We start from the raw sequence: 21,740 nt of genomic DNA, 5'->3' as shown, positions 1-21,740 counted from the left end.
AGTGGCTAGATATTTGCAACAAACGTTTGTACATTTTCGTGTCGCAATAGAATTAATAAATGTTCCGAAAACGTAACTTTCAGCGTTAACTGACTGTCAGTTCTGATTCAAGCAATGTGAGTTACTTTACTACGCCTTAGCGTGGTTTTCAATTTGGTAAAAACACTGTTAAATTAAAAATCTTCATTGCGGTGCTATTCAATTGCTGAACCAGTATGGACCAATATTTTCAGCTTGGACTTTATCTCTGATCGGAGCCATGATCGGAGATAACGCAGAAGGCGAACCAATCCCGAAGCCTTTTTAAGCGGAATGCTCGAAGTCCGCTGATGTGAAGTCAGCCCCGGCTACGGGGGGATATCACGATAACGGCCGAATCTCCGTTGTCTGGCTTCGGGTTAAAAAATTCTCGGATTAGTCATCCGCAACATATCCGCGAGAAAACCACTCGTCGTCAGTCGCGTCGCAACTCTGAAACAGCGTAGGCAGGAGTCAGGTTTGCGGTGACTCGCGAGCGCGCAGCCACTCGAGAGAATCTCGTTACCCGTGCGGCTGTCAGGAGTCGAGGCTGCCAACGAAGATGCCCTCGTCCCCGAGAAGTCCTGGATCTGTGGACGGATACCAGCGTTTCGACGATGAGCCAAACGTCACTTTACGTTTAGAGGGTTCCTACGGAGCGAGTCCAAGTAAGCAGTTGCTTTAATTCCTCCGTTACGCGGGACGTGAAAACGAAAAGAAACTTTTACATTGGATTAAATTAGCAATTTGCTCCAAAAGATATTTATTATACATACTCGAACATGATGCAGTAGTGAATGATTTAGTTTCTTCAATTACTCTTTTCTAAATCTCCACCTCGAACCGGATCTAAACTTGTGATCTCGGTTTTCATCTCATTCCAAAGATATGACTTAATTATGTGAAAAGTACAAAATTTTTTTCACATCTATTAGCTGTTCAATAAGTACTCTAATCATATTTGAAGAGTTTGATAAGATAGCTCTTTTTGCAGATAGATTTGGATGATGACTTTCTTTTATTAGTTTTTTTATTACGTCTGTGTGTCTATTCAATAGCCAGGAAATGTTAAACTTTACTGTTATACAGTTAAAGTTGTCAATTGGACACGTATAATGAAATGCTAATTATTGTCTTAAAATTCTGTCCTCAACCGAAATTATTATAGTTGATAATTACTTTCAATGATAATACAGCATCTGTATTTATTTTGCAGTGCGACTTTGTGTGGTATAGTCTGGTTTTATTTTTCCACAAATCTGATATCAATCTATACATATAATAATTCAAATAACCAAATACTTGGTAGATTAAAGCTCACTAATATATTAATGCAAGTCAACACACATTGCTTAGACTTCTGATCAATGTTTTTTATGGTATTATTCACAATATTTTGTAATCTCCTTCCACATAATAATTACCTACAATTTAATACAATGATAAATACAATGAGCTTGTGGTAATATTTTAACTTTATTATTGCGAAATACGAGTTCTGTTGAGGTATGAAAAAAATGTGAGCATGTAGACAGGAACCGATATACATTGACTCCTGACCGTTTAAAAACAGATGATCTGATGCGTAATTTAGACAATTCAGCAAAGTTTTATGTCAAATAACGGTTCAAAATATTCCAATTAACGAACCATTAGAATCAAAAATTATATCGCAAATAAATAGTTAGTTTACATTTTGGATTATGTGTATTATCTGAAAGAACTAAATTACACACTGCATGGTAATTTTTAATTTCATTAGTAGTAGCTAAAAATAGTTTTGTGTTCTACCTCAGGCTTGGATGTATTTCCAGTAGTTAATACTCTGCAATTTTTTTTGTAAATATGGAAGTTGCGCCCACTTACTTGAAGCAAACGTGTCAATAGAGTGACTATTTTTCAATATCTCTATTCCTGTACAAAAGTACACGAGTGTTAAATTTCATCTCTATATAATCTGTTTCTATGCTCAAATATTTGATAAGAAAATGTTTGCCGCACAACTTATTTCAAACGGATAGAAACATTCGAACTATGGCTTGTCTGTCTCTAATTCCAAACTATACACGTACAGTATGACATCATGTACCAGCATCCGATTCATGTTGTCATGAATATGTAGACGATATTAATCTTTATAGAAAGTCGTGTACAAACTTGTAATTTATGAAATGTAAGTATCCTAACAGTGACTAAAAACAAAAAAAAAAAAATACCATGCCAGATTATATTCCTTGTGACTAATTTGCCATTAATACAAAATGTGAACTATGTAAATACAGTAATTTAAAATTCCGTCAGTAAGAGTTGTTTTAGTTGTTACAAATAATTTTGACCGTGATCTTATCATGGACCCACACAATATCAATTTAGAGTTTCCATTCTTGGCATTGTGTGTAGGATGTAATAAATGCAGGCTGATGTTAACATGTAGTAAAATGTTGTTCTTTTATTTTCTTTCCTTTTTTTCTCTTTATTTCAACTACCACCTCCATCAATCTGGTATCGGTCATCGCCCTGAACATCGTGGAAATCATCTGCCAGTGCACTTAACCATGGAGGAAGGCTTTTGCTGCTAACGCATGCTTGTCTCATTCCTGCTGCGTGCTTTCAATTTTTTTCTAGAATATGGGTCTATGTTGTCTTGCGCTTCTTCAGACGGCAGAATCAGGATGACCCCAAGGGAAAATACGGATACTCCGAATGAAATCGGTCACAGAATTGGTGCAACGGATGGTGAAACTTTGTCAGAAAATGCGGCTTTGGCGAGGTACGCGATTGGTATAGATGCGGACGTACACTGGGAAATGAATTATCATGAAGCAGCCATATTTCTTGAGGTAACTTGTGACGAAGAACGTACTCTCATTCAAAAGCCATGATTCCATATCAGTATTATAAATATTCACGTTGAGAGAAATTGTAACTCACACCTGGAGAGTTTGGTGGCTTCAAAAAATTTTATTTGTCCACAGGAAGGTCGAAATAATGAGAAGTTTGACTCTCATCCCAGACATCCAGAGGATTTACCAGCCTACCTTTTGGTGCATAACAGCTGGTATTATGGCCTTGACCTATTGACTTCCCTCATACTTTTAGCCTTGGCATTTGTTGAGGAGCCAGCAGTGCCTCTTTTCAAGGTCAGAAAATCGTTTCAAGTTGTTTATTGTCATAATTATTACTCTGTTTTATTATTGAAATTAAATTTGTAGAAATTTTTACACTGCATTTCAACGATTTTAAAGCTAGCAGCCGAAGTTAGCAGCCAAACCTGTTAAACTTTTTGGAAGTATAAAAATGTCGTTCAGTTTTATCCTCATAATTCTATAAAAGTAATGTGAATTCAAGGTATTTTACAGAATTTTTATTATCGGACTTCACCACCTTATTCAAATGAACATAAGAACGTTTGGCTGCTAAACTTGGCCGCTAGTTTTAGCCTCGTTGTATCTCAGGTAACTTGACAACTGGATGTCTGTTCACTACCAAGAATTATTTTTATATCTTGCATTCACTGGAAAATATTTGTGTGATTATGGCCATACTTTATACCGGACTTAAATTCATGACTATAATTCGAAAAACTTGGAATAATTTTGTAATAAGTAAGCAGACCCTGAAAATATATGGTTAACCATGTATTGTTGCTGTTTCATGTGTGTACAGAGTTGCACACACACATTTAATTCATGCATATTAAATATTAGCTATTATTACTCACAAGGTACAGTCAGTAGTTTCATTCCGTTTCTTTTTTGTTTTCACTTTCCAAGTAACAATATTGAAATTGGAATTTTTTTCCTCCACCATATTATGATACCTTGTAAACCTTAGATCGTGAGTCATTCAAATTTGATCTCTACCTTTTGTTGGTCTTACCTGAAGTTGCAGATTGGAGGTGCTTTTATTCTATGCATATGCATAATGATGATTTATCTCTTTTCCGGATAGCTACCCGTCTGGGCGCATGGATCTATCGAGCTTCTGGCTCTAATCATAATAGGAATAGAATTAGCATTGAAACTGAGATGGATCGGATGGGGAACAATTTTGAAACATAAACGCACAATGCTTAAGGTATATATAAAATAACCAGACACTCGCTTCTTTTTCATTTGCTATACATTTTTTTTTCATAGCCCTTCCATCTCATCAATACAAATTACAGATCATACTGTAATTGACTGATACAATTATTTGGGAGATGACATACATTTTTCTTTTCGCTATAATGCAAAGTACTGAAGCAGTCCAAAAAATTTGTGGCAGTCTTTTTTTCAGTCGCTTAAACTCAAACTTATTGAACGTAATAAAAAATTATAGAGGATTATAGTTATGATATTCTTTGGATTGTTATTAAATAAAAAATTTTTTATTAGAGACTACAAAGTTGTCAGTAGACATGATATATAAACTTTCAGTTAAGTTTTTTCCCTACAGAGTTTCCAATTCATAAACTAAAATCTTGAAAATCTTCAGATATGTTGAATTAGCTCTAAAATACTTTGTTTCGCTTTTTCGTTCTGTAATATCGATATTTTAAATATATCATTCATATTATGACATACGCATAATATGTTGATATACCTGTTATTATTCAATGTTCATATATCAAACGTCCATGCTTCACTCTACATTACAGCTGCCTGTTACATAACAAAAGAATGAGCGTTAATACGCTTTATATTAATACCAGACTGATCCGGTGCAAAGCTGACGTATGGAACATCAGATTACGATTTACATGACGCATCAACAATTCGTTTATGTAGTACATACGAATATAACAATTGATTCGAAATTTTATGTTTTATAGACTCAAAGAATATAAAATGAAAGCAATTTACTCAACCTACTTTTCAGATATCATTTATTCAAGCTTCTCAATACATTGCGCTTTAAGAGCTACGATGTGAGCAAGTCCTTATTAGAATTCTTGGAACCTACTCAGATAATTAAGAGATTTTTAATATCAAAGTTCAAAATCTGTATTACTCACATGTAAACCAAAAGTGATTTCATTGTTTATTCGGATTTTTCCCGGCTGTGTTACTGTTAGGGTATTGGAGAATTTTCATGCGTTCATCTGTGTCTAGTAGTGTTAGTGTTATCACCTTTGCTCTCTCTTGCAGTTATTCAACTCGATAGTTGAGTAACCGCTTGTCTGGGAAATGTGATATAACTATCATTTTAATAGCAGAATAAGAGGAAGGGGCAAAATCAGTGCACACTATATATCCAGCAATAGTAAGTTGTATGCAAATTGTAAGTTTGTTAGTCACAGCATACAGTATAAGATCTGTAATACATAGAGCACGGATATCACTGGCTTGTCATTCAGCTTCTCTGGGACAATGCACTCTCTGACACTGGAAACACAGTGATTTTATTGAGAAACATTTCGGTAGAAAATCTCTGGAAAACTAATTTTCAAAAACCGAAAAGTATTTGATCTTAAATTAATAATTCACAATGCAAAATAATTATTTTCAGACTTACAGTCCAGCTGTATTGATTATAATTTATCTGGTATTTTTTTTAGTTTTACAACAAACTCACAATCGACCGTTTCTTCCTCTTCTGACATTACTCAGTCATTGAAGAGTTCTTGTACATTTTTTTTTATATATTATGTATGAAATATATTATTTTACGATGTGATCGTGTACAAATATAATAATTTTCATATTTACAAGCGCCATAAATGTTTGGCTCTTGGCCCGAAACATATTCCAAAAATGATGAGTAATTCAGACTTAAATTCGTGTTATTCTTACAGTGTATGACATTAGCCATTATGTTTGTGGAGGCAATGACAGTGTTGGTACGACAATCATCACACTTCAGAGTGACTCGAGCTCTCAGGCCAATATTTTTAGTGGATACTAAATATTGCGGGGGAGTGAGGAGATTCATCAGACAAATATTGCAAACTTTGCCACCAATTATAGACATGTTGGGACTACTCTTGTTCTTCATCATCACGTACATGGTACTAGGCTACTACATGTTCTCTGAGATGAACAGAAATTTTGCAACATTAGAAGACAGCTTTGTTAGCCTTTTCGTCCTACTGACCACTGCTAAGTACGTAGAAGCAGCAAGATTAGTTTATTTGCGAGTGTAAATAATTAAAAAAACAAAAAATAATGTTAGACTGAATGTAACTAAAACACCAAGTTAAGTGTCATTGTATTATTATAGTTACATGCGGAAATTCAATTAGGCATATAAAATGTTTACCAGGCATTAAATGGGCTATATTCTCAGCTTTCCAGATGTCATGATGCCATCGTATTCGAGAAACAAATGGTATGCAATTTACTTTGTTTCATACCTCTGTACAATGTTGTACGTCATGATGAACCTGATGTTGGCTGTAGTGAATGAAACTTTCACCACTGCGGAACGAGACAAATTCAAAAAATTATTACTTCATAAAAGGAGGGCTTGCCACCATGCATTTAAATTGCTAGTTTCGAAGCAAAATCCTGATAAAATGCAATTTCGACAGTTTAGAGGATTGATGCGATACTACGCTCCACAGAAATGTAATTGCTTTCAATATTTGCATTTATAAATATGTGAACCTTCAGTAGAATTTTATAAAAAACTTCTTCGTGAAATGCGAGTAATGTATCAAGCTTTAATATCGGAAAAAGCACACGGCGAATAAGGCTTAAAATGAGGGGAAAACACAACTTGTTGATCCTTAACCTGTCATCTAAGGTGATAGTTACAGCAAATGAAACCTGAATAAAACATATTTATACTGCATTTAATTGGAAAAAAAACTTAATGTAAAGGAACTACATAAATACAATATTAATAACCTTTAGCCATCAGAGATGTGATCTTGATGTTTCGGCACATGAATGTGTCTGGCACCGGTACCCTGAGTTCTGATGAATTTGTCGAAGTTTACGACGCTACAACGCTTGAATGGGATCCACAGTATTCTAGTATTCCATGGTACCATGCCGCATGGCAGCCACTACAGATCCTCTGCAAGGGTGCTCATGCAGCCATTGTATGGCCGTACTTTGAAACAGTCGTTTGTACGTATCATTCGAAAAAACATTGTGCAAAATAAGTTAGAGCTGTAAAGAAACATTCTTTTTCAGATGGAACAATCATTGGAAATGGTGTAGCTATGGTGGTGCGACTAATTGAACCATCCACAAGTTTGCAGCAGTCTGCCCATGCGTTTGCAGCTAGTTGGGACACATTCCTATTTGTATCAAGTACGTCCCTTTGTAGTAGCTTATTATATCGCATCATTGCTTCCACATACTTATTAGTTCATTTTTTATTACACAAATTTCAACGAATATTTATACATATCGTAATCGTTTCTCGATATGTGTACAGAAAATACTGAAAATCACTGTCTACGTTTTATATATTTTTCACAATACATCACGTTTCCAATAAACTCTACTTTTATTTCAGTTTTCCTGTTGGAAGCATTCGTAAAAGTGTTAGGTTTGGGTACAAGGAGATACCTAAACTCAGGTTGGAATCTTTTTGATTTGGGCGCATCTCTTCTTGCACTCATAGCCGGATTTTTATTGCTTCTTTCGCCAACAGCCACGTTTCTAGTTGTACTTAGACCGTTAAGATTACTCAGATTGTTCAAAATCAAAAAGAGATATCGAGATGTATTTGGTACACTAGTACTACTGTCCCCTTTGATGTGCTCAACTGCCATTGTTATGCTGGTACTTTACTACTTCTTTGCTATAATCGGAATGGAAATGTTTGAGGGATATGATATGCGTAACTGTTGCCGGTGAGTACATTTTTGCTATTAACATTGATCAAAATTATTGGATAATTCATTAAAATTATTGCAAAGTGCAGAGTTGAATAGTGATTAACCTTTAGACTGCCGGGATTTTAACAGCTTTATTCCCCTCAGAAAGTCTCAAAATGTTGTGACTGTATCTTATATCTAACATATGTAAAGTTCCAATTACAGGCAGGGACTATGCATACACTTTCTGGCAGTCTAAGGGTTAATCCATGAAGCCATGTACAAAATTATATAGTCGCTATTTTCTATTTTTTTTTAGTAACACAACTGTCGAAGATTTCTATAAATATTCAGCTAATGGAAGTACAGCATTGGGTTATTATTATCTAAACACGTTTGATAATCTGATGGCCAGTGGTATGACTTTGTTTGAATTGACGGTTGTGAACAATTGGTTTATATTGATGAATGCTTATGCATTCACTGCAGGATTGTATACGAGAGTGTACTTCATGGTCTTTTACCTTTTCACAATGATAGTACTGACCATTGTAGTTTCCAGTTTCCTGGAAGCATTCAGATTCAGGATTCAATATAAAAGGTCAACATCCAAACGAGACGGTACGTTCATTTTACAATCCACTACGTTTCAAATCATAGTAGAAGGTATGAATTGTGACCTATAACTTCCTTAACTAAATTTGAATTGTCAGATAATTCTTTGGTGAAACTCTTAGATGACCTTCTTTTTCCAAAGGAAAAAATAAATTTGTTGGAATAGATAGGTGTTTATCGATCTGAAACATTTTATAGTCAATTGATTCAATGGTCTCACTTTGAACACGCACACACAATTAGGGCGAGACTGGGTAGGGAAAATTATTTTTTGAAGTTTATTGTATGGCAGTAACTACTTTACGAGACCACTTCCAGTGGTATTAATGTGGGTATGAAACCAATAGCCAACATTATAAAAGCACTCTGTACTATACATAAAAAGCAAAATCATTTTGTACAAAAGATCAATTACGTACCAAATTTGAATTCCTCAATGGGATGTTATGAAATAATACTGAAAATGTTTGCACTTCAATAATAGAGGAGAAGATGTTGCATGAGGAAGTGGAATTGAGGTGGGATGAGCTGCAAACTGTTGTTCAGGACTTCCATTTACTAGAACAGCTGAGATCTACTCTAGTTGTTGGTGTAAGTTGATAAATTTCATTTATTGTTTGCTATAACTCTTCTAACATGCAGAAGGTCAAGGTATAGCTCAGTTATATGTATGAGGAATCGTAGTGTTAAACTGTAGTGGAACATAACACCAGTTTACTTTCCAGTGTGTACATCCTATATATACATGTAGGGCAAACAATGCAACATTAACGCATTGATAACAAAAAGGTACTAATTGATTACTTTATTTTGCGAAGGGTGTCACAACATTCATTGGATCTCGTCCACGAACTAGAGAAGTTCTCCAGCGCAGAATGTATACACATGAAATATGCGAATGGTTAGCTGAAGCAGCATTGGAGGACAAAAAAATTGGTTCTGGTCCAATTGGCAGTTTTGATAATCTTGATTCAGGAGACATGATTCTAAGTACTGACCACGTAGTAGCAAATGGCGATACAGTATCTTCGCAACATCAGAACGGTATTACAAGTCCTACGTAACTGATTTATTTAAATTAATCTCTTAATTCACAATTTATCCACTACTTCAAAAGAGGTTGCTTTCAGCAGCTTGATGGTATTCGGATAGTCTTGGATATTAATTTGTTATTAAATACCAACAAGTTACATGGAAGACTACATTGAGGTGTGCGGCAAAAATTAAGTTATGGTTTTATCTCTCGTACATCAAATCTGTTGTTTTCCTTTTAAAATGTAGGTCTAACATGAATTTCTGAAATGTTTCTCAACCAAAAATTTGTCAGATGCAAAGATGAAATAACCATAGCAATCGTTTTTTTAAACACTAAAATAGACCAGATAACCATGAGTCAGCCATTAACGACAAAATTGTGACTTTGTGTATCCTTATTTGCTGTGAACTTTCTAGTACCATTAATTTTGGGAATTCACAGCAACGCTTTAGCGTCGCCTTAAACTGAAGCAAACATTGTCATGAGTTTACGGGAATACATATATTATTATTGATCTCTAATTAGATATTAGTGTGCAATATACTTCACATGTTCACAATATATTAGCAAACTCATTGCCGTTGTTGCTACAGTTCGTAGTAATATTGAAACGTATCGTCTTCGCATGCTTGTAGTTGATGAGGGCGCATAGAGCTGAAATTTTGTCGGCATAGTTATCAAGGTTAAATGCTTTCTAGTTTTAGGATAGCTGACACTTTTATCAACAGTTGATTTATTTATTTTATAGTTATATGGATCACTTCAATCTAACTGTTTAAAAATTAGCAAGCTTCCGCTCTTTCATTTCAAATAGTTTTCATGTCTCACCATCTTTTGACATACTATTCAAGCAATTGTTTCATTTTAGACAACAGATTCCAAATATCTCGTAATCAAAAGATGAAAATATACTTTATAAGTATGTATGAAGGACATTACCTAGTTTGAGGTATTCGTGTATATTTAATAGTACAATCGAAAGTACTACAAAATTATTCGTTGTGATTCAAGACACGAGATACATTTGTATTATTCAAAATACTAAGTCTTGAATCAAAAAACTCGTGAGTGCATTGCGAGCATTAGCGCATATCATGTTATAGAGGAGCTTTGTGATTCTCAAACTCTGTAACCATAAGCTTGTGAAAAGAATGGTCAGAACCAAAACAGCTTTTTTTCCATAGAATATATATTAATTATAATGGTTATTGGAGTTGCATGGTAGTATTTAATAAGTTATACTGATTGAATTCCAAAAATTATTTAAAAACAGTGACCATCACTTGAGCCTCTTTCATGCAATTAAACTGACTTTTTTACTTAATAAAGTAAATGTTATTAATAGATTATTTAAAAATATACGAATGCATATGATCATACGTAATAAATTATTCATAATTCGTTGATACGATATTCGTACGTATATACAATTTCCGTTACGAATTAAGATTTTGTTTAATAAAAATTAGTATTTATTAATCGCGTTTGGAATTCTGCAATTGATGGGCATTATTTTTAATTATATGTGACGCCTTTCATACACAGGACCATTTAGATCCAGTATTTGAAATAATTACGTAGGTTAAATCATATTTGTGAGATAAAGTGTAGATACAAAGAGAATCATATTTTCTTACATTCTTGAAAATTTTACTCTTTACATTTATTTTTTGAGAATGTCTTTTTTAACAGATATTTTGTTTAGATCTGCAGGTTGTGTCTAAGTCTCAATTTATTTTACCATTACTTAAGCAAGTTGATAATGTAAGTTTTCAGAAATTGTATAAGTGGAAAACTAATATGTGGTTCAGGCAAACATATTCTGCTTATAGTTATTGATGGATTCATGTGTTATGCTGATAGCTCATGTGACATAGCCAACTGATTAAAGAAAACTGTTCGACTCATTAACTAGTTTTCACTAGTTATCAAATTCCATTGATATAATATTTATTACTTGCAATGCGTTGTTAAGCAGCTACATATGCAAAGTGCATTTGAACGGTTAGAATTAATTTCATTCTAATGACAAGTTTTCTATCTCAAGAAAAAATATTGAAATAAACTCCTCGGGTTATTGATATCTATGAGTGAATAGTTTATTTATTACTATAGTTTTAGGTAGCATAATATTAATAACATAGATATATTATTTTGTTAATCGAACTTGACTTTATATTTTATTTTTGTGGATTTTTAACAAAAAAATTGTATCATATTTAGGGCAGCTTATAATTATAAATAATTTATTAACATTCTATGTTGTGACCTCTGTTATACTCAATGCTATGATGTGACCACAGTATACAAATCAGTTATATTCAAAACTCGTCTGTCAATTCTGATTAAAGAATATTCATGAACTATAGAAATTTAAAAGTGAAATTCCAAATGATTCTAAACTATAACTCCTATAAATTAGTATTGTCAAATTCACAATAAAATCAAAGCATATAATTGCAATATTTTTCGCTAAAAGATTATTTTCCAACACCTAATAAAATTACGTACATGAACTTTAGTTGAACAAAGTTTAATAAAATATAGGTGCTAATAGTATGGAACCAATGATACCAGTCAATGTGAATATTTTAAGTTTTCTTCAACTTTCACATAGTAGTTATTACTATTTTAACTTTCAATCATTACTCCTGGTCCCCCCAAATTGGTGAGTTCAATGCCATACCCTCTTTCTACAAATGCATTGGAAATTTCAGTGATTGTATCATCATTTGTGTCAGGAGGCAGTAGAACATATGCATATCCACCACCCCCAGCTCCAGTTAGCTTTGCTCGAAGAGAATGTTTTCTTGCCTCCGCACAGATTTCATCTATTGTCGAGTGTGAAACTTGACAAGATGCAAGTAAAGCTTGATTTATGTCGATCAATGTCTGCAATGAAATTTTTTTAACATTCAGTGTAGTCATAATGTATCAATATCAAAGTAATGGCGAATTTGCGATTTCATTCAGCAATTGGAATCAAATTTTCTTTTCCCATGATTGAAACTTGACGATTTTTACGATACTCTTTAGTCTCTGATTCTATCTACTCCTTGAATTATGATTTGCATTACTGTAGACATAAACTTACCAATAATTCGGCATAGAACTCATTTAGCGCAGTGGTGTCCGTTTCGCATAGATCCTTCATTTGTTTTATAATGCTTAAAGCTTTTTGTGATACATTATCTATAGACTCCAAAATTGGTTGGAAAACATTTGGATATTTTTCTTTCAGTTCAGCTACTTTCTCTACTAAAGCTTTAGTACTTCTCAGAACTTTAGTATCTACCAGTAAAACTCTCATGCTTTTAGTTCCAGTAATTGGTTGTAAGATTTCATTCTTTCGAAATTCAACTATTGATCCATATGTACAGATGGCATTATCAATACCTGATGGATTTCCATGCATAATTTTTTCACATTTTAATGCGTACTCAGATATTGCGTCCAACTGCGTTTTGTCCAATGTTGTAGATACATTTTTTTGTAGATTAACGTAATGTACAAAACAAGTAGTTAGACAGACAGCAAAAGATGCAGAACTTCCTAGACCTGAACTAACGGACAGCATGGTACCTACTTGTATACGAAATGGTTTGATTTTGACCTCGTCGTACTTCAGAATGCTGATAAATAAATAGAAAAATGCTTCTATGGCCAACTTCTGTGGCAAGTTTGCATAGCCTACATCTTCAGCAAAGTTTTGAACATGTTTATAAAAATGATCAGAATCCTTGTCAATTTTCAATGCTCTGTCATTGAAAAAATAATCTTCAATCTTTCTAATAGATATCTTTTCTGATAGACTTATTTTTGGAAATAACAAATAGACGTACAACTGGTCAGGTTTTAATTCCTCGAACTCCAAGGTTGTACGTAAATCTAAACTGGCAGCCAATGCAGTTTTCCCATAAACTACTGCATGTTCACCATACAGAATAAGCTTTCCAGGAGCTGTTATTTTAAAGCTGGCCATAGTATTAACATCGAATAGTTATGAAGTATATAATGTATCATAAGCAGCTACCAGATACTGGCAAATGAATGAATAGAAATTTTTTCAACGGTGAATGCTAATATTTATTTATCATTGAATCGGTATTAATAAAATCACGCAGAGTTAAGCATTTCGTTTTTCCCATTCCTCTGGTGTGAGGGTCTTCTGCGAAAAAGCATGTATTTCTTTTAACTCTTCTTCCAAGACTGAATTGACAAGTCTGAAAGTAAATGGAATCCATATGAACAGTGGTTGTGTTTGACATCTATCTGGATAAAATGAAAATTAAGCCATTCTTAAGGTATATTCCAGAGCCAGAAGTACACCAAAATCTAACTAAAGAATTTCTCAAAGAATATTGAGTAGGGATAGTAATGGTCAGATAGTTACTTTACCTGTGTCTTTGTAAGAGAGGCTTGCCTACGAATGCATTTGAGACAACTAGCACAGCAAACTTTCCCCCACAACCATCAGACTCGTCCACAACTTCCTGTTGAATAAAAAAGCGATTGATTCGAAAAAAGAAATTGTATTTTGGAACGCAATATGGAATTTCCTTCTCTAAGCCAATTAGTAAATTGTAATAATAACATAGTATACTTTGGGAACATTATCCACGATGTGGATGATATCAGCAAAGCCATGTCAAAGAACCTGTAAAAATGCAATTAGATGTTCTTACGTGCCGAATCAAAAGTTTTATGCCTGATATTTTTATATCATTTCTACATTTCGTTTGTACATTGCTCTACTAACACAATGTCATGGTAGCAGAGTAGTGTCAAAAAGTACAGAAGCAACAAATATTTTGGGAAGTACATTTAGACAGGAATTAGGTGCTCCTTCTCAAGTTCTAATAAAGTACTATACAAAGAACTGTTCGGTCATCTTTAATTATTGATAATAATAATAATAGTATTAATAATAACAGTTATAACAAAAACTTTAGTAACAATTATAATCACTTACACCATCCCCCTTACCCGATAGGATATGACTCCATGAGCCATTAGGCTTGTGCAGGGTGATGGAGGAGATGATTAATGACCATTATGCGTTAAATAGCACCTAAAAAGGACCTAATTTTTGGGCTGTTTTCACATTTTATTATTATTTGATCGACTTCTGTGAGTACTCTGTTACTATAACATCCTATTAGCAAAGGAATATGAAAACCAAACTTTTAAATCCGAAAAATTGAGGCCTTATATCTTGAATAAAGCACCCAAGTAGGAACGACGGAGCACCTGATTAAATTACACTTTTGTGATCGGTTATTCTAACGTGACACTGCTATTATTACCCACATTTATTGTTGACAGTATACAATTATAATAAACACTTATTGTGAATCGTATACCACTATTATAATTAAGCTAAAGTCCCAGAATTTATCAGCAAATCTGGTAGAAGCTGATGGATCTGACTTTCGGTACTGACTAAAAATTCACTCCCAAGTCCTATTTCTAGTTTTAGCTTGTAGTCTTGTATCCCTGGCTGAATGTTAAAAGAGATCAAAGTTCAGTCAGTTTTACACTTCGGGTGAGATGTCATTTTAGAACTATCAATAGAGCGGAAAATTCGTGTAACCACTTAAAGAAATATTTGAAAGTGGTGATGGTAAATGGCTATAAGCTAATGGACTAATGATTGATTTATAATATTTTTTAAATTGATTCAACGAGCTGTGCAATTAATTTCAGACAAGAAATCAGTAATGCTTCTGCGTTCAAAATTAATACATGTATTACGACCGTCACCACAAATATACTATCGGCAATATGCACGTGATTACCAACTTCCAATTAGGAAATCAGCCTTTCTAATGACATTAAACTCGGGCAAAACAACTAAACGCAAACAAGTGGAAATCACCATACCTATTTTATATTTTTAACATTATGATTATAACTAGTATGGGAAATTTATGTCTGTATTAATGCAGAAATAAAAAGAGTGAACCCACAAAACATATGAAGTCATTAGGATCCATTAATATAAACTCGATGAGCAATTAGTTTGACCAACAACAGGTGGCCAGTTTATTAATAAATAATCATTGATCTTTTCAAAATACAGTCTTATTGGTAATCCGATGTATAATTAAGTGATATAACTAATAACTAGATTCTTCTTGTTTGCGCATTAACACATTGAATTGACAGTTTTATGAAGATTTTATTAAAGGCCAGTCACACAACCCCAAGGGCATAATGAAATCGATTTTTATGGTTATTCACTTTTACTTCAAAATCATCTGTCTAAGACTGTATTTTCTTCATAAGTACCAAGTGTATGTTTTCCCTTAAGTTACCATTGATGATGTATTACATAGACTTAATTTTATTATTACTAGTATCCGAAGTAAATTGTTTGAAGTGAAAGTAAATGAAGAATAAAAAGAAATGTTCAAATGAGTATAAAGATATCAAAACTGGGAACAAATCGGGGTATCTTTTAGGTGGTTTTAGGCAAAACATCCCTAGTGTTAAAAATAACATTCCCACCATGGAAGCATAAAATAATCGAATTGCAAGTCGATTCCAGTTAACATTTTTAAATGGATCTTCTTCAATAGAGTCTAGCTTTGAGCTTTCCTTTTTTGATCGACTTTTTCGCAAAGATCCACTGGCCTTCGACTTATCATTCTTCATTTCAGAAGTGCGTTCAGATTTTTCATTGGGAAGACAAAAGATATCAGAGAACATCCAACAAAAAGAAAGTATGTAAAAGGTAGTAATAGCAACATAAGCTACAAGTAACTGATCCTTAGCATACAAGGGTAGCATACTAAAGTTAGAAATAATTGAAAACCAAAAGCACCCAAGAGGATCTTCATGGGTATAAAGCAACACTGGAACACCAACCAGAAGTATACTTTTCTCATGCACTTGGTAAGAAAATAAGAAAAATGCTAGAGATGTATTTATTAGTGACAATATGAACTTTTCATTGGTCGGTTTTCGGAAGAGATCTAAATTCGATGGTAAAACTGATACAAGGGTTGCTACAAGGCAAATTTTAGCTAATGTCAGATTAGAGAATGTGTCACGTAATTTGTATAATACGTTTACCGTACACCAAAAGTTTGCAACTTTATCCTCAAATAGACCTCTAGCAAGCGGAAATAATCTGTCGATTACATTGAAGAATACTTCGATACTTAATAGGAATGGACTCCAAATTACTGCAAATGTTATCAATACAACCAGAGCAACAAACACCAGCTTTCGGAATTGAATAGTTAGCGATTGTTTTTTATAGACTATATTACTACTCAAGATGTAGATGAAGAATGGCAGGGAATGGTACAATTCCATCTGCTTATAGTTCAGTGCTAATGTGAAGAAGCATGAGCCGACAAGTAATTTTCGTTGTAAAATTGCTGTGACAGCAGCGACAAATAATCCTAAAGATACACAATTGTACTGGAAGTGGCCATGATCAATGAGTATCAATCCAGGATAAATCAAAATAGATATTAGAATGAAATCGCGTTTTTTAAGGGCAAAAATGTTTGAGTCACTGTCGTTCACTTTTTCAGAGTCAGTGATTTGTAATTTTGAAACAAACCAGAACATTGCTGGCATATAAATTAATATATCTGCAATAATCACAGACAGCCTCATGAATAATTTATGACCATCGGATTCAAAGCCTCTTGAGTCTCCAAGTTTCACGTAATCTGGATTTGCTTTGTTGGCAGCGTAGCCCAATAGCAGACTGTGATACGCGGTTAACGGTGGATAATCGAGGCCCCAATATTGTAGATCATTGTTCGATGAATTGGTGTACCATTCTTGGTATGGTAAATTGAATGTTACTTCTTGCCAATGCCTTTGTGCTTCGTAATCGCCAAACATCGGTGGTTTTCCTTGGCCGCTATATGGGTGATATGTGGCACACCACCTTAGCAGTACAGTCACAAGGAAAATAATAACACGACTGTCTTCGCACATTTTCTAAGATCTTGTTCACGATGCTGATACCGACAATTTACAGGATTATCATGTGGTTGTTACTACTGGATAATTTAGAATATTTAATTGATTGTTTTGTCACATGTCCTGAGGCCATACCGTAACCAAACGATGGCAGGTTAAGCCGTAATCGCGACTAACGTGGCAGATGATTCGACGGTCTTACGCACGGGAGAAAGATACACTTACCACGTGTAGGGTATCCAGCTTATCAGACAGTTTATTTTTTATATAATCCGCGGAATATGGCATAGTAGACTTAGAATATACAAGTATTTTCTCTGTTACTTTTTTATACCGGTGCGGCGTGATACCAAAAATTACCTACACAGCGGAATAGCGAAAAGCTGCGTTGCTTTTTTCTAACACGTATATGACAACCTCGTCTCACACACTGAAATATAATTATTTGAAGTAGTCACCATACTGGCGTATTGAGCGATTTCACCGATAAAGATGCTACCAGATGCTAACACGGATTCACATGGTCTCAGGCCCACTTGCCGGCCGAGTACTGGTTATTCATTTCGAAATGGGATTCTTTTCGACACGCGCTCGATCTATTCCATAACATTAATATTCGTAATTACCAAATTTCGTTAGTTTTGCCGTATCTATCACAGTTTTCGAGGTATTCGCGACACTTGTGGCAACCACGTAGCGCCCAATCGATTTTCAGGACAAGGTAGCTCAATTTGGGAACACATTCCAAGCGTTAAAAAAAGCGAGGATTACCAGTGGGAATACGGGTACTTTACAAAGTTTTGTTGAAATTAACAATTGATGTTTGACCGTATAGGACATATCTATGTTGCACCGTGCACGCTACTTTAGTAACCCTAAACATCGTTGAAATCCTGAAGTATTGTGATTAAACGATTCGAAAGATGAGTGAAAATGACAGTTTAACGTGCGACAATTGGTAAGATACATTTGACACCCTTCAAAATAATTTTTAATTGTTTAAATATGGTTGAAATAGTTCGAGAGAAGTTACGCCTACGGCTAACCTCATTGATGTCAGGCATCTATTTTTAATACTTTAAAAATTAGCTTTTTTGTTCCGCGATTGGTATCTAAATTGAAAATTTTTCTTTATATAACTTATTTCTAAATTAACTTAATACCAATGATTTATTGCAGCAAACAGAAAATTGCATCACAGAATTATGTTACACACACAGCGCACTGCAGCAGACACATAGAACTCTGTAATAAATGTGGGGAACCAGTACCCAAACATAATATCGGTGAACATAACAGTCTGGAGCATGCCAATGAGACATGCTCAGGCTGCAAGGCAAGCATCGAGAAAAGACTTCTTGAAAAACATATGCAATCAGAATGCCCGAAACGCTTCATTTCCTGTCTTTACTGTGAGTTAGAGTTGCCTTTTAGCGACATGGCTGCACACACTGATTATTGCGGCACTCGCACTGAGAAATGTGAAGACTGTGGAGAATATGTGATGTTCAAATACACACAATTGCATTTAGATTCAAACCACAAGTTTTTAAAATTGGAAGATGGTAGGTTGTTATAGAGATCAATCTAAGCTCGATTAATAATTGCTTGGAAGCAAAATTCAAATGTTGCTGCTACTCTTCTCGTTTCAGAACCCGGACCGAGTGCATCTTGGGAAGTAACTGGAGCTACTGCATCTAGTGCGAGAGCAACTAGTCTCAAGAATGGGGATGCCACATTATTGCCGTGCGAATTCTGTGATGGTATGTTTACACCAAATGAGTTGAGACGACATCAGATATCATGTACGCTTGGCTGGTGCACCACTAATCCTGTACTTAGAAAAATGTCAGTTGTCCGATGTGACATTTGTCACAAGTCGATTGCTTCACGGGATTATGAAGTTCATCGTACCGTATGCGACCAGCGAGATGTTCCTATCCACGCAGATGTGGTAAACACAAGCGTTATTCCGCGTGACACATGTGATTCAGCTGGTCCTTTTGATGAATATAGAACACACCATACTCAATACTCAGGATATCCATTAAGGTCTTCATTGGCTGATAAGATATTGGCAGCCCGGGCCAGGGGAGAGTCCTGTATTCTATGTGACATATGTAACAAATCACTCGAACTTATAGATTATCAGAGGCATCGCATTAATTGCTTCGGAAATGAACGTGGCAACCTATTATCTTCCACTCGTTTGTGCCAAATGGATGACTCTGCAACAAAGTTGCCCTGTGAATTTTGCGAGGAAAGTTTTAGCCCTCACAGATTGGCTGCACATCAAATTTTATGTTCTCCTACGGGTCAACAGGCAACAATACCTTGCGAGCTCTGTGGCGAATTGAAATCTCTTGCTGAGGTTCTGCAACATCAAATGTCATGCAAAGTATCAGGTGATCCATAAAGTTACACGAGATCGAAATGAGTAATGCTATTGTAACGCAGTACTGCAGAAAAAAGAACGGATTTTAGCCTCAGAATGACGCAGGAGATTGAGTTTGTAGAATTTGAGAATATTTTGCTTCATTTTAAACCATTTCTAAAGTTGTAAAATACACATGTTTCCTAAAAATGCTCCAATAATTAACATTACGAGTTTCAACCTCATGAAAGTACTCGATTAATACCATATTATATATCTGTGTATTTCACAGGGAAAAAATCCAAAATTTCTCCATTGGCGAATTCAAAAATAGAGAATCTCAAATTTTCAATCTGATAATTTATATATCACAGTATGGTTTTTTTTTGTGTACTCAGCTATCGAAAAAACTTGTAAACTACGCTTTTGTTACATAAAGTATCATGTACACAATCGAGGCATTAATGCTTTGCTATTCAAGTCGTTGGAAAAAAGAATTTACGCAATGCATTTAGCATCCATTTTCATCAATTGAAGAAAAGCCAGTTAACCCCAACACCTACTCATGTCAGATGCATGGTATAACTCTTCTATTTCTCCTGTTAGTATCCTAGATTAGAGTAAATTAACCCCTACACCATGATAAAATCAAGTTGCAACACATAGTATTTATTAGCTATTTTATAGCTTCATTGATGAAAGTTCTCAACTATAGATTGTATTTTAATTTAACTCATATGAAATATAAAAGTTATAAAACATTCTCTAATACTAGAATAGTCATATACTGGACACCTAATATCGAGTATGGTAAGTGATGCTTTTTAAAACTGATCTCGTACTAGACTTTCTTGCATTTTTTAACATAACGTGCACTGTCATTTTTACTTATTATATTTTGCGTTGCAATGAGATTTTATTGTGGTTAGTTTAGAACTAAAATTGCTACTAAGATTCTCTAGATATATGTAATATTTTTTATTCAACTACTTATAATATACTTTTCATCCATCGAAATTATGTATTTATATTATCATGTTTATGAAATATTAAATACTATTGCATGCGCATATTGTGGTCTCTTCTTATTCCTTCTCATATTTGTGTTTGATGTCCTTCCATTGTTTCTGAAAATAACATAGCATTACTACAGGATTTAGCAAACATAAATATGCATTAATTAGTACAAGTGGAAATCTTTACCTTTACTAGATTTGTCAATTAGGTATTTGATAAAAATGAACCATGAATAATTATGATTAAAAATGTCAATAAATGCAACAAAGAATCAATTTTACTGTTGGAAAATTCGATGAATATACATTACGTATTGGTAGCCATGCTACGCTAACCTAACTGCATACCACCTGATACAATCCAACTGAATAGTCATCAAAAATTAATCATGTATATGACACGGAGAGAGCAGTCTTTTATTAATGTGGACCTGAATAAAACATTGTTCATGCGCTGGATACTCACTCCTTTGTTATAAGAATCAAAAATTTGGTTGGATATGGTGTCAAAAGTACGTTCAAAAACGAACGTGCCAGCAATTATAGCCAGCGCAAATGTTGAACTGCGGCGGCAGATAACATTGTAGACTGTGGACGCAATACCAGCCATTTTGATCTGTCAACAAAATGCAAAAGAATTTGATATTAACTGTTCAAATTGCTTTTAAATAAAATCTCGAAACTGTCGACACCTTACGTAAATCTCTGGCGCAGAACAGACGACAAGTGATCCTAGGGAGATTTGCCTTGGCTTCAACTCGCATGCATGCATACCAACTATATGGCTAATAATATATCACTAAACAAATTTTGCGTAGATCTACCATTCGCTATAGTTTACTCTTGCAGAGACCTCAAGAAATATTTGAGCTTCAGATTTGAATTTCAGCAGTTATGTATTGACCTTAGTCTAAAAGATTTCAAACATATTTTTGACTTCTCACAGCGTTGCACAAGGTTCAGCCCCCTGACACTCAC

The 21,740-nt window shown here is 34.4% G+C and overlaps 6 protein-coding genes across 10 annotated transcripts; 2 read left to right on the top strand and 4 right to left on the bottom strand.

Moving 5' to 3' along the window:
- Positions 1–304: 304 nt before the first annotated feature.
- Positions 305–11,737, top strand: LOC124300910 (two pore calcium channel protein 1-like). Of its 4 annotated transcripts, none has more exons than XM_046755401.1 (12): positions 305–686; positions 2,644–2,858; positions 2,994–3,158; positions 3,970–4,095; positions 5,798–6,105; positions 6,289–6,569; positions 6,858–7,076; positions 7,143–7,262; positions 7,471–7,810; positions 8,094–8,395; positions 8,874–8,980; positions 9,208–11,737. In XM_046755401.1, exons 1-12 carry the CDS (start codon positions 581–583, stop codon positions 9,451–9,453), a joined length of 2,535 nt encoding a protein of 844 aa, XP_046611357.1. In that variant the 5' UTR covers positions 305–580; the 3' UTR covers positions 9,454–11,737. The 4 variants fall into 4 exon arrangements, with proteins under 4 accessions (XP_046611357.1, XP_046611359.1, XP_046611360.1 ...); XM_046755403.1 differs by having other exon boundaries at positions 306–686; positions 2,677–2,858; XM_046755404.1 differs by having other exon boundaries at positions 306–686; positions 2,563–2,858.
- Positions 11,575–13,407, bottom strand: LOC124300911 (mevalonate kinase). Its single transcript, XM_046755406.1, has 2 exons — positions 12,520–13,407; positions 11,575–12,317 (listed from the first exon to the last, which is right to left on the bottom strand). Exons 1-2 carry the CDS (start codon positions 13,405–13,407, stop codon positions 12,057–12,059), a joined length of 1,149 nt encoding a protein of 382 aa, XP_046611362.1. The 3' UTR covers positions 11,575–12,056.
- Positions 13,408–13,486: 79 nt separating this feature from the next.
- On the bottom strand, positions 13,487–17,908 carry LOC124300913 (bolA-like protein 2). The gene is made up of 3 exons (XM_046755408.1): positions 17,598–17,908; positions 13,824–13,918; positions 13,487–13,648 (listed from the first exon to the last, which is right to left on the bottom strand). Exons 1-3 carry the CDS (start codon positions 17,658–17,660, stop codon positions 13,552–13,554), a joined length of 255 nt encoding a protein of 84 aa, XP_046611364.1. The 5' UTR covers positions 17,661–17,908; the 3' UTR covers positions 13,487–13,551.
- On the bottom strand, positions 14,523–17,590 carry LOC124300914 (probable dolichyl pyrophosphate Man9GlcNAc2 alpha-1,3-glucosyltransferase). The gene is made up of 2 exons (XM_046755409.1): positions 16,142–17,590; positions 14,523–16,009 (listed from the first exon to the last, which is right to left on the bottom strand). The coding sequence occupies exons 1-2, from the start codon at positions 17,385–17,387 to the stop codon at positions 15,756–15,758; spliced, it is 1,500 nt and encodes a 499-aa protein (XP_046611365.1). The 5' UTR covers positions 17,388–17,590; the 3' UTR covers positions 14,523–15,755.
- Positions 17,909–18,058: 150 nt separating the features above from the next.
- Positions 18,059–21,057, top strand: LOC124300908 (XIAP-associated factor 1-like). Its single transcript, XM_046755398.1, has 3 exons — positions 18,059–18,330; positions 18,552–18,937; positions 19,025–21,057. Exons 1-3 carry the CDS (start codon positions 18,296–18,298, stop codon positions 19,786–19,788), a joined length of 1,185 nt encoding a protein of 394 aa, XP_046611354.1. The 5' UTR covers positions 18,059–18,295; the 3' UTR covers positions 19,789–21,057.
- Positions 20,701–21,702, bottom strand: LOC124300909 (cytochrome b-c1 complex subunit 9). Of its 2 annotated transcripts, none has more exons than XM_046755400.1 (3): positions 21,455–21,702; positions 21,229–21,378; positions 20,701–20,873 (listed from the first exon to the last, which is right to left on the bottom strand). In XM_046755400.1, exons 1-3 carry the CDS (start codon positions 21,524–21,526, stop codon positions 20,832–20,834), a joined length of 264 nt encoding a protein of 87 aa, XP_046611356.1. In that variant the 5' UTR covers positions 21,527–21,702; the 3' UTR covers positions 20,701–20,831. The 2 variants fall into 2 exon arrangements, with proteins under 2 accessions (XP_046611356.1, XP_046611355.1); XM_046755399.1 differs by having other exon boundaries at positions 21,460–21,692.
- Between the last annotated feature and the right edge of the window lie 38 nt (positions 21,703–21,740).

Source organism: Neodiprion virginianus, chromosome 3 (genome assembly GCF_021901495.1).
Source record: "Neodiprion virginianus isolate iyNeoVirg1 chromosome 3, iyNeoVirg1.1, whole genome shotgun sequence".
Taxonomy (NCBI): Eukaryota; Metazoa; Arthropoda; class Insecta; order Hymenoptera; family Diprionidae; genus Neodiprion; species Neodiprion virginianus.
The sequence above is the reverse complement of the archived record's forward strand: the minus strand, read 5'-3'. Positions and strand labels throughout refer to the sequence as shown.